At 50.1% G+C, this 12,403-nt stretch overlaps 1 protein-coding gene and 1 long non-coding RNA gene across 3 annotated transcripts in view; one reads left to right on the plus strand and one right to left on the minus strand.

The window, feature by feature from the left end:
- The first annotated feature begins 613 nt into the window (after positions 1 to 613).
- Positions 614 to 12,403, plus strand: part of LOC132338137 (uncharacterized) — a 36,126-nt gene continuing 24,336 nt past the window's right edge. Inside the window, exon 1 of the long non-coding RNA XR_009489382.1 lies at positions 614 to 969. This is a non-coding gene — a long non-coding RNA (uncharacterized LOC132338137). The remainder of the gene's footprint in view (positions 970 to 12,403) is intronic.
- On the minus strand, positions 637 to 5,710 carry SC5D (sterol-C5-desaturase). Of its 2 annotated transcripts, none has more exons than XM_059867378.1 (5): positions 5,583 to 5,710; positions 4,768 to 4,985; positions 2,650 to 2,782; positions 2,117 to 2,217; positions 637 to 1,872 (listed from the first exon to the last, which is right to left on the minus strand). In XM_059867378.1, exons 2-5 carry the CDS (start codon positions 4,975 to 4,977, stop codon positions 1,408 to 1,410), a joined length of 909 nt encoding a protein of 302 aa, XP_059723361.1. In that variant the 5' UTR covers positions 4,978 to 4,985; positions 5,583 to 5,710; the 3' UTR covers positions 637 to 1,407. The 2 variants fall into 2 exon arrangements, with proteins under 2 accessions (XP_059723361.1, XP_059723363.1); XM_059867380.1 differs by lacking the exon at positions 5,583 to 5,710 and adding an exon at positions 5,185 to 5,413.

The raw sequence follows: 12,403 nt of genomic DNA on the forward strand, positions 1-12,403 counted from the left end.
TGGGGCCTGTCCCAAGAGTTGGGAATCAGGGTGGCCAAGGTCCGTGATGATGTCACCGTGCTCGATCTGGGCTGTGCCCTGACCCCAGGTTAATGAGCACACAGGGGTCAGGGTGCTGTCCACGTGGGGAGAGCAAGTTGGGATGGCAGAGTGGGACTGTGCTGGCAGGACGTGGGGCAAAGGGGAAGGCAGAGTGGGACTGTGCTGGCAAGATGTGGGGCGTGGGGCAGGTCTTGTGCTCCCCAGGTGCCACAGGTGTGGTGGTGTGGCCTCGGGCCATACCCTGCCTGAGCACAGCTGAGGCTGGATGAGGAGCAGAGGGGCTGTCACCACTGCAAGGGACTCACAGAAGGGCCTCCATCCCCAGCAAGGGCAGCAGGGCTCCAGGGACTGGTGAAACTGGGGGAGCAGGGAGTGGGAAAGCACAGGTGTCACTGTGCAGGGACATGGTCACACCTAAGGAGGTCTGGGGCACTGCAGGTGTCTCTGGCCATTCTGTGTTTTGCCCAGCTTCTGCTGTTTTGGCCCAAATTTGCTGCCAGCACAGCACAGCTCTGTGCCAAGCCCCTCATGGGTGCTGTAGGGCAGAAATAGGCTGCCCCAGGAGACTGCATGAGCCAGGGAGAAGGGACCAAATTGCAAGTTGGCAATTGAGATTTATTGAACATGGGTCACCCCAAAGGTGGGGTGACCAGATTTCAGCAGGAAACACACAAGCCCTTAAGGGGGGAAGCTGGCCACAAACCCTTGAGTGAGGAGAAGCCCCTGCCCCTCACATTTGGGTGCCTGGTCCTCCTCCCTTCCCCCTCAGTGTTCTCAGGGAGCTTGAGAGACCCACAGGACTCAAAGCCTGCCTCTGTCCTACAGGCATGACGTTTCCATGGGACATCCCCGGGCAAGGGGAAGGAGGCTGAGTGCAAGAAGTCCCACCAAGGGAGCCATCAGAAGAAGCCACACCACCTCCAAAAGGTAGGTTTTTTTCCAAAATACAGCTTGTCCCAATGGACACTATGATGGGAACAAGGAATCACCAACAAAGGGGCGCAGCAGTGGAACAAAGACCCTGCCACGAGTCACGTTAATTTGTGCCACGTTACTGTTCTATTTGTGCCACGTTATTCTTCTTGCAAAGCATCAGCACAGCACTAAAGCAGCGCAGGGACCTTAGCAGAGATCCAAAGGGAGCTGGGAGGGGAAGCAGCAGGAAAACCAGGGCAGATCTGTGGTGTGGAGCAAGGCTGGACACCGCCGTTCTGGGACTGGGGCAGGTCGAACGCTCACCAAAAATCACCCCACGCTGGTCACGTCATCAGGGATAGGGGCTCTTTGTCCGTGGGAAACAGTCTTGGGTGGCTGGTGAGGAATGGGACAAGATCCAGCCAGGGAAGGGACACACTCGGAGGAAACCTACTCAGTCTTGGAAGCCACAGTGCCATTGGATGCTCCCGGGTCTTTCTTGGAGGCCCCGATGCCATTGGACGCTCCCGGGTCTTTCTCTCGGAGCTTGCGCAAGTAATCGTGGGGGCCTTTGCCCTCGAAGGACGAGGGGCTCTTGTAAGAACCCCCAATCTTGTCCCAGAGGGTGAAGTACTGCCCGTAGTTGTAGTCGAAGTACAGGTGGTGGTCGGTGTGGTGGGCAGAGCCGTTGATGACGTGCCGCAGCAGCCGCGGCACGCGGTAGTCGCCGTCGTGGATGGAGATGGTCCAGACGTTGACGAAGATGTAGAGGCCCAGGTAGGTGACTTTGTGCAGGGGGAACAGGAAGGGGTAGACGTGGTAGGGCAGGCTCTGCATGAAGCCATCCACGGGGTGGAAGGCGTGGCTGGCGAAGGGCGTGGCGATCTTCCACACGTGGTGGGGCTTGTGGAAGCGCTGTGGGGACAGGGGGCCATCAGGGTGGGCCCTCTTAGAGGGTCCCCAGAGCCAGATTCATGGCCCCAAGGGATTCTGTTTGAGCCATCACCACCCAAACTGAGAGGGGACGTGCCCTAAAGGGCTCTCAGCTCCCATCACATGGGAAGCCTTGTTCAGCCATTCCCACCCAAGCATGCAGCTTGGAAATGTCACCAGAGCAGGACAAGGACTCTTGGCCAGAGCCCCCTGTCCTGTCCCATACCTTATAGAACAGCCTGTGGTGCAGACCACGGTGTATCCAGTAGATGCCCATGTCAGTGAAGAAGAGGAAGGACAGCATGCTGAGGAAGACACCAGACCAGCCTGGGGAGGACAGGGTTGTTAGAGGTGGCACATGTGGGCATCAGGAGGCTGTGAGGGTCTCCACAATGGTCCTTGTGGTGGGAGACACTTGTGAGTCATGTCAGGGTCTGCCCCATTGAGGTGACAGGCTCAGACTGTCCCCTGTGACTCAGGGCAAAGGAGTCAGGTGCTGTTGCACTGGGAGCTGTGCCCAGGGAAGGGAAGGATCTCTTTTGTGGAGGGTGGAATGTGTCAAGCAGGGGGACACGACCCCGAGTGAGGGTGTCTGGGTGCCTCCCCTGCAGAGAACCCGGGCTTTTGGCTGGCAGGCTGGGACAGGAGGTACCCAGGAGGATTTCATGGGGCTGTCATCGGGAGAAATGGGGTCTGAGGGAGGTGACCCAGGTGGGGAGAGGACCCTGCTGTGGCAGGGGGGGCAGGGAGGTCACTCACCATACGGGGAGTCCTCGATGTTGTCGTAGAGTTTGCTGTAGCCCCGCACCTCGGCGAAGAACAGGGCAACGGTGGGGACACTGATCCAGGGCAGGGAGCGCACGGCGTAGGAGATCTCCCGGCTCACCTGGTTCTGTGGGGTGTGACAACAGGGTCAGGGGCACAGGGGACATCTCCACCTGGTTCTGTGGGGTGTGACAACAGGGTCAGGGGCACAGGGGACATCTCCACCTGGTTCTGTGGGGTGTGACAACAGGGTCAGGGGCACAGGGGACATCTCCACCTGGTTCTGTGGGGTGTGACAACAGGGTCAGGGGCACAGGGGACATCTCCACCTGGTTCTGTGGGGTGTGACAACAGGGTCAGGGGCACAGGGGACATCTCCACTTGGTTCTGTGTTCTGTGGGGTGTGACAACAGGGTCAGGGGCACAGGGGACATCTCCACTTGGTTCTGTGGGGTGTGACAACAGGGTCAGGGGCACAGGGGACATCTCCACCTGGTTCTGTGGGGTGTGACAACAGGGTCAGGGGGCACAGGGGACATCTCCACCTGGTTCTGTGGGGTGTGACAACAGGGTCAGGGGCACAGGGGACATCTCCACCTGGTTCTGTGGGGTGTGACAACAGGGTCAGGGGCACAGGGGACATCTCCACCTGGTTCTGTGGGGTGTGACAACAGGGTCAGGGGCACAGGGGACATCTCCACCTGGTTCTGTGGGGTGTGACAACAGGGTCAGGGGCACAGGGGACATCTCCACCTGGTTCTGTGGGGTGTGACAACAGGGTCAGGGGGCACAGGGGACATCTCCACCTGGTTCTGTGGGTGTGACAACAGGGTCAGGGGCACAGGGGACATCTCCTCCTGGTTCTGTGGGGTGTGACAACAGGGTCAGGGGCACAGGGGACATCTCCACTTGGTTCTGTGGGGTGTGACAACAGGGTCAGGGGGCACAGGGGACATCTCCACTTGGTTCTGTGGGGTGTGACAACAGGGTCAGGGGCACAGGGGACATCTCCCCCTGGTTCTGTGGGGTGTGACAACAGGGTCAGGGGCACAGGGGACATCTCCCCCTGGTTCTGTGGGGTGTGACAACAGGGTCAGGGGCACAGGGGACATCTCCCCCTGGTTCTGTGGGGTGTGACAACAGGGTCAGGGGCACAGGGGACATCTCCCCCTGGTTCTGTGGGGTGTGACAACAGGGTCAGGGGCACAGGGGACATCTCCACCTGGTTCTGTGGGGTGTGACAACAGGGTCAGGGGGCACAGGGGACATCTCCACCTGGTTCTGTGGGTGTGACAACAGGGTCAGGGGCACAGGGGACATCTCCTCCTGGTTCTGTGGGGTGTGACAACAGGGTCAGGGGCACAGGGGACATCTCCACCTGGTTCTGTGGGTGTGACAACAGGGTCAGGGGCACAGGGGACATCTCCACCTGGTTCTGTGGGGTGTGACAACAGGGTCAGGGGCACAGGGGACATCTCCCCCTGGTTCTGTGGGGTGTGACAACAGGGTCAGGGGCACAGGGGACATCTCCACTTGGTTCTGTGGGGTGTGACAACAGGGTCAGGGGCACAGGGGACATCTCCACCTGGTTCTGTGGGTGTGACAACAGGGTCAGGGGCACAGGGGACATCTCCACCTGGTTCTGTGGGGTGTGACAACAGGGTCAGGGGCACAGGGGACATCTCCCCCTGGTTCTGTGGGGTGTGACAACAGGGTCAGGGGCACAGGGGACATCTCCACTTGGTCCTGTGGGGTGTGACAACAGGGTCAGGGGCACATGGGACATCTGAGAGCCCCAATGCTCCTCATAAGGCTGGGAGGGCTGGTGTCTTAGCCAGCCCTTTGTCGTGGCATCTGTGCCATGGTGTGGGACACAGGGTGCTGCTCATATGGGAACAGCTGTGCTCACGCTGGGTGTTGGGGTTAGTGGGTTGTGGCACTTGCTTCTGGTCAGGGATGATGGAGGGCATGAGCAGGCAGAGAGGGGCGGATGTGACAGCGGGGACAGCCTGTGCCACACCACTGGCAAGTGACATTTGGTGTGGACAAGGGGATGGCGAGGGGGACAGTGCCACGCAGGGCCTGGGCGAGGAGTCAGCAAGGAGCACCCACCTCCAGGAACTGGGGATGTTTCTTGAGCTCGTGGTCGAAGATGAAGTAGTAGCTGAGGGTGCCGAAGAGCAGGTAGAGGGCGAGGGCGCCCAGGTTGGTGATGACAAAAAGGCTGAGGAGCTGGCGGCACGGCTCGCCCTCGGGCCACCCCGCCGGGTACACGTAGGGTGTCAGGAGATGCCGGTCCGCGGCTTCCAGGACCAGATCCATGGTGGCTCCTGCGGGAAAAGGAGTTGGTGTGACCGAGACGTCGCTGCCTAGCACGGGAAATCGGTGCCCGCCAGGATGTGGGCAGGGGTTGGCAGGGTTGGCATGCTGTCCGTCTGGCTGGGTCGCCTCAGCAGGGACTGGGGAGCAAATCTGGGACACGCAGGCTGTGGGTGTAAAGCAGGGCAGACGCAGGAGTGCGGGACTCGCCTAATTCTGTGCGCTGTTGCTGTTGCTGTGGGAGGGGGCACCTGCGGCAGGGGACAGCGGGCTGTGGGTGGCAGCGGGACGGGTGACAGCGGGATGTGGGGCTGGGCTGCGAAACCCCTTTTGGGGCAGCTCATGGGGCTCCGCTCCGTGCCCTGCGGGGCGATTCCCCGCGCACGGTGGGCGGCCAAGGGGGGTCAGAGTGCCCGGGAGCCGCAGGTGGCACGGCCAGCGGCGGGCACGGAAGCGCGGGGGGCTGGAAGCGGGGAGGGGAGCGCGGGGGCCCTGCCGGCGGTGCCCCCCCCGTAACCCCCATCCCGGTACCCCAAAGGCCGGTCCCCAAAGCCCGGTCCCCAAAGCCCGGTCCCCAAAGCCCGGTCCCCAAAGCCCGGTCCCTTTACCTGCCCGGGGTCCCGGAGCGGCGCGGGGGCGGGGCCGCGCGGTAGCGCCACGTGACGTCACCGGCGGAAGAGCTCGCACCACCTCGGGCGGTGACGTCTGTGGGCAGAAAGGGGCGGAGTCGTTGGCTGGGGGCGTAGCCATAGGCTGGGGCGTGTCGGGGCGGGGTCAAAGGCGTGGCCTGGTGCTGGGCGTGGTCGTTGTGGGGCGTGGTTTGGGCGGGGCGTGCAGAGCACTGCCGGAGGTGGAATTTTGGGGAATTTTGTGGAATTTTGTGGAATTCTGCCTTCTCCTGGCCCTTTCCCTGCTGTCCCCTCGGTTGTGAACAATATATATATATTTCCCAAATATATATGGGAGATATATATATATATATATATACACATATATATATGAAAAAAAATATATGAAATATATATATACACTATATATATATCTCTAAACTATATCAATATCTATATATAGATATAGATATCTCTATATATGTAAATATATATATATCTAGATATCTATATACATATATATATCTACATATATAGAGATTGATATATATGTTTATATACATATATATAGATATATATAGATATATCTATCTGTATTTACATATCTCTATATATCTAGACATATAGATATCTAGACATATATATCTCTATATATGTGTATATATATATCTAGATATCTATATACATATATATATGTATATAGATATATATATGTATATATATGTATATATATACATATCTATAGATTATATATAGATATATATCTGTATATCTATATAGATATGTATATAGATATATCTAGATATCTATTAGATATATATCTAGATATCTGTATACATATATATATGTATATCGATATATATACATATATTTATCTATATATATGTATATATATCCATATATTGATAGATAGATATCTCTATATATCTCTATCTCTAGATATATATATAGATATATATCTATATATCTGTATGGATATGTATATAGATATATATATAGATATCTATATACATATGTATATCTACATATATAGAGATATCTATGTCTAGATATATAGCGATATATAAATAGATATAGATATATTGAGATATATATCTATATCTATCTATATATATGAATAGATATCTATATCTGTCTATCTATCTATATATGTGTGTATATCTATTTAGCTATAGCTGTATAGATGATATATTTAGATATAGATATATTTTGGACTCCAAAAAATTCCATACGTTTGATGAACATTTTTATCCATCCAGGACAAATGCAGGATACTGATAGGGAAAGATGATGGAGAAAAATAAAATCCATCATGGCTCCATGAGGATTTCCTGTCCAGAACTTTCATTCCTTCTATAATCATTTTTATTTAACCATTAAAAAAAAAATGGGTTTGGGCTCAGCTGAGAGAAATATTTGGTCTAAGCTAAAAATCAGGTTCAGCAGGGAAGAAGTTGTGCATAATTATTATTTCTCAATAAAAACTATTTGAAATCAGCCCTGTTTGCTGTTTTTATTAGAACACAGAGGCGTTTTTAATTGGTTTGGCACGAGTGTGGTTTCCACCAAAATAAATGGGTTTTTTTATGGGGTGGTGCTGCTGGTTGTCACAAATGTAGGGTGGAAGGCAGAGAATGCCATCAATCCTAAACTCATTGTGTGAGCTGGTGGCTCAGAGTGGCTGGGTGGAGGTGCTGGGGAGAGATGAAATCACATCCTGAGATCCCAAAGAAAGAAATGGTCAGCCTAAAACAACCCCAAAAGTTCAAGTGATGATAGGGATCCTCTGGAGACAGGGTCAGGACAAACCGGCGAGGGAAGGAAATGGTGAAAGCTGCTGAAGGTGGCAGAGGGGGAGAAAACGTTGGGGGAGATAAAATGGTCAAAGGTGCTCCCAGAGAGGGAGAAATTGATCCCCAGGGATCAGAAATAAATCCAAAGTGCTCTGGAGAGAGAGAGAGTTTGAACTCTGATAACCCCAGTGACCTACAGTAACCCCAAATCTTTATTTTTGACCTCGAGTTACCCCAAAACGACCTGAAGTGACCCCAAAAGTGACCTAAAGTAACCCCAAAAAATTTCAGGAGTGAGCAAGTTTGACCTCAAGTAACCCCAATGACCTAGAATAACCCCAAATTTTAATTTTTGACCTCGAGTAACCCCAAAATGACCTCAAGTGACCCCAATGAACTCTAGTAACCCCACAATGACCTGAAGTAACCCCAAAAGTGACCTAAAGTAACCCCAAATTTTTCGGGCGAGAGTGAGTTTAACCTCAAGTAACCCCAAAGTTTAATTTTTGACCTCGAGTAACCTTAAAGTAACCCCAAAATTTTCTGGCAAGAGTGGGTTTGACCTATAGTAACCCCAATGACCTAGAGTAACCCCAAAATTTAAGGATTGACCTCCAATAACCTCACAATGACCTCTAGTAACCCCAAAATGACCTGAAGTAACCCCAGAAGTGACCTAAAGTAACCCCAAAATTTTCAGGAACGAGTGAGTTTGACCTCAAGTAACCCCAATGACCTAAAGTAACCCCAACATTTCAAGGAGAGACAGAGTTTGACCTCAAGTAACCCCAATGACCTCTAGTAACCCCAAATTTTAATTTTTGACCTCTAGTAACCCCAAAATGACCTAAAGTGACCCTAAAAGTGACCTAAAGTAACCCCAAAATTTTCAGGAGAGAGTGAGTTTGACCTCAAGTAACCCAAATGACCTCTAGTAACCCCAAAATTTAAGGATTGACCTCTAGTAACCCCAAAATGACCCAAAGTAACCCCAAAATGACCTGAAGTAACCCCAAAATGACCTGAAGTAACCCCAAAAGTGACCTCAAGTAACCCCAAAATTTTAAGGAGAGAGCGAGTTTGACCTCAAGTAACCCCAATGACCTAAAGTAACCCCAACATTTCAAGGAGAGACAGAGTTTGACCTCAAGTAATCCCAATGACCTAAAGTAACCCCAAATTTTAATTTTTGACCTCTAGTAACCCCAAAATGACCTAAAGTGACCCTAAAAGTGACCTAAAATAACCCCAAAATTTTCAGGAGAGAGTGAGTTTGACCTCAAGTAACCCCAATGACCTAAAGTAACCCCAAAATTTCAAGGAGAGAGAGAGTTTGACCTCAAGTAACCCCAATGACCTAAAGTAACCCCAAATTTTAATTTTTGACCTCTAGTAACCCCAAAATGACCTAAAGTGACCCTAAAAGTGACCTAAAGTAACCCCAAAATTTTCAGGAGAGAGTGAGTTTGACCTCAAGTAACCCCAATGACCTAGAGTAACCCCAAAATTTAAGGATTGACCTCTAGTAACCCCAAAATGACCTCTAGTAACCCCAAAATGACCTGAAGTAACCCTAGAAGTGACCTAAAATAACCCCAAAATTTTCAGGAGAGAGTGAGTTTGACCTCAAGTAACCTCAATGACCTAAAGTAACCCCAAATTTTAATTTTTGACCTCTAGTAACCCCAAAATGACCTAAAGTGACCCTAAAAGTGACCTAAAGTAACCCCAAAATTTTCAGGAGAGAGTGAGTTTGACCTCAAGTAACCCCAATGACCTAGAGTAACCCCAAAATTTAAGGATTGACCTCTAGTAACCCCAAAATGACCTGAAGTAACCCCAAAAGTGACCCCAAAAGTGACCTAAAGTAACCCCAAAATTTTCAGGAGAGAGCAAGTTTGACCTCAAGTAACCCCAATGACCTCGAGTAACCCCAAAATTTAAGGATTGACCTCTAGTAACCCCAAAAGTGACCCCCCCAAAAGTGACCTAAAGTAACCCCAAAATTTTCAGGAGAGAGTGAGTTTGACCTCAAGTAACCTCAATGACCTAAAGTAACCCCAAATTTTAATTTTTGACCTCAAGTAACCCCAAAATGACCCAAAGTGACCCCACAATGACCTAAAGTAACCCCAAATTTTTCAGAAGAGAGTGAGTTTGACCTCAAGTAACCCCAATGACCTAGAGTAACCCCAAAATTTAAGGATTGACCTCTAGTAACCCCAAAATGACCTGAAGTAACCCCAAAAGTGACCCCAAAAGTGACCTAAAGTAACCCCAAAATTTTCAGGAGAGAGCAAGTTTGACCTCAAGTAACCCCAATGACCTCGAGTAACCCCAAAATTTAAGGATTGACCTCTAGTAACCCCAAAAGTGACCCCCCAAAAGTGACCTAAAGTAACCCCAAAATTTTCAGAAGAGAGCGAGTTTGACCTCAAGTAACCCCAGTGACCTCAGGTAACCCCAACTATTAATTGTGGCTCTCTAGTAACCCACCAAAGGCTGCAAGGAATCCCAAAGTGCTCGACAGAGAGGGAGTTTGACCTTAAGAGACACAAGCTCATTAAAAATTGGGGTTATTTCAGGTCATTGGGGTCATTTGAGGTCAAATGCGCTCTCTTCTGAAAGTTTTGGGGTTACTTGAGGTCACTTTTGGGGTCACTCCAGGTAATTTTGGGGTTATTGGAGGTCAAATCTTAAATTTTGGGGTTACTAGAGGTCATTGGGGTTACTCTAGGTCAAACTCGCTCTCTCCTGAAAATTTTGGGGTTACTTTAGGTCACTTTTGGGGTCACTTTAGGTCATTTTGGGGTTACTTGAGGTCAAAAATTAAAATTTGGGGTTACTCTAGGTCATTGGGGTTACTCTAGGTCAAACTCGCTCTCTCCTGAAAATTTTGGGGTTACTTTAGGTCACTTTTGGGATCACTTTGGGTCATTTTGGGGTAACTAGAGGTGAATCCTTAAATTTTGGGGTTACTATAGGTCATTGGGGTTACTTGAGGTCAAACTCACTCTCTCCAGAAAATTTTGGGGTCACTTTAGGTCATTGTGGGGTCACTTCAGGTCATTTTGGGGTTACTTGAGGTCAAAAATTAAAATTTGGGGTTACTCTAGGTTATTGGGGTTACTATAGGTCAAACTCACTCTTTCCTGGAAACCTTAGGGTTATGTTAGGTCACTTTTGGGGTCATTTTAGGTCATTTTGGGGTTACTCTAGGTCATTGGGGTTACTCGAGGTCATTGAGGTTACTTGAGGTCAAACTCGCTCTCTCCTGAAAATTGTGGGGTTACTTTAGGTCCCTTTTGGGGTCACTTCAGGTCATTTTGGGGTTACTAGAGGTCATTCTGGGGTTACTAGAGGTCAAAAATGAAAATTTGGGGTTACTCTAGGTCATTATGGGGTTACTAGAGGTCAAAAATGAAAATTTGGGGTTACTCTAGGTCATTGGGGTTACTATAGGTCATTTTGGGATTACTGGAGATGAAAAATTAAAACTTGGGGTCCCTCCAGGTCGTCAGGGTTTCTTGAGATCAAACTCGCTCTCTCCACACACTTTGGGGTCACTTTGCATCTTTCTGGGGCTTACTTGATGTCACTTATGAACAATTTGGGGTTTCTCTTGCTCATTTGGGTTCCTTGGAGTGAACAAATTCCTGACAAAGCTCCCGGGCCTGACAGCTCCTCCTGAGCCCCCTTGGATTTTGGGGTGGTGAAATTCCTGTGCACTTGGAGCAGCTCAGAGCTCTGCAGCTCTGTCTCTTCTGGCTGAATCTCAGTGTCCCTCTGTCCCCCCTCCCTGTCACCCTCTGAAGCTGCAGAGCGTGGATGGATGTAAAGGACACCGAGAGTGCTTGAAACTTTAACCCAAATTTATTGGGCTGCCAGCATTAACAGCACAACTCACCCAGGGTTTGGTTTCAATCATCATTAATACGCAGGTAAATAATCACTCTTAAATAAATTTAGGCTAAAGCAGCCAGGAGTCTGCAAAAGAAAACATAGGCAGTTGGAATAGTGGCCTTAAGGAGGTTTTAATTTCTTTTATTATTATTTTTAAACACAGCTGTAGCATTAGAAAGCCTTGAAGTCATGTTTCCATCATCCCATGAGCCCCAGTGTTAGATTTACCCTAGGCCACCCAACAGCTGCTAATTTTGCTTCTCCATCTGGTCAGGTTGGTTTTGAAACATTAAATTACAATCTGAAGAGCTTAAGATCAAAGAGAGTTTGACATCCCAGGGCCAGTTTGATTTCAAGTAGCAAAAGCCAGCTGTGCTTTGGGGTGAAGATGGCAGAGCTCCGTGGGGTTTTGGGAAGAATTCTGCCCTGGGAGGGTGGGCAGAGAAGATCTGCAGCCCTGGAAGTGTCCAAGGCCAGGCTGGATGGGGCTTGGAGCCACCTGGGACAGTGGAAGGTGTCCCTGCCATGGCAGGGGGTGGGACGAGATGAGCTTTTAGGTCTCTTAATCTTCCAACCCAGACTGAGGTGAGTCCATGATAATTAAATCTGTGAAGCTGCAGTCACTGCTGTGGTCAGAGCCTGTAAGAGTCAAAATGAGGCATGAGGGACTCCAGGCAGCTCTCCAAAATGCAGTTTATTGTATCCAAGACATTACAGCAGCCCAGGGTGGTGGGTGACAGAGCTGTGCCCACAGCTGTCAGCTCCAGCTGCAGGCAGGCCTGGACACCCTGAGTTTAGGTTACAGTCCATTCTGTACTTTTCTTTAGGTTCCAGTGCATTCTATCCTTTTCTTTAGGTTCCAGTGCATTCCATCCTTTTCTTTGCTGAGCATCTTCACCCAGCAGAGCCAATCTATCCCTTCACTGTCACCTACAGCCTCTCATAACTCCTGTCATTCCCACATCCATGGCACTGCTCTCCAGTCCCTCACACTCAGTACATCACAGTTTTAGCCAGAAGTTGTTTTTCACTTTTCTTGCACTGGGAAATTCTGAGCCCTTTTTTTCTCCTTACCACATTTGTGCCTTGTTTGCCTGTGCTCTCTTTGTGCTTGGTACAAACATC

The sequence above is a fragment of the Haemorhous mexicanus genome, chromosome 24, assembly GCF_027477595.1.
Source record: "Haemorhous mexicanus isolate bHaeMex1 chromosome 24, bHaeMex1.pri, whole genome shotgun sequence".
Taxonomy (NCBI): Eukaryota; Metazoa; Chordata; class Aves; order Passeriformes; family Fringillidae; genus Haemorhous; species Haemorhous mexicanus.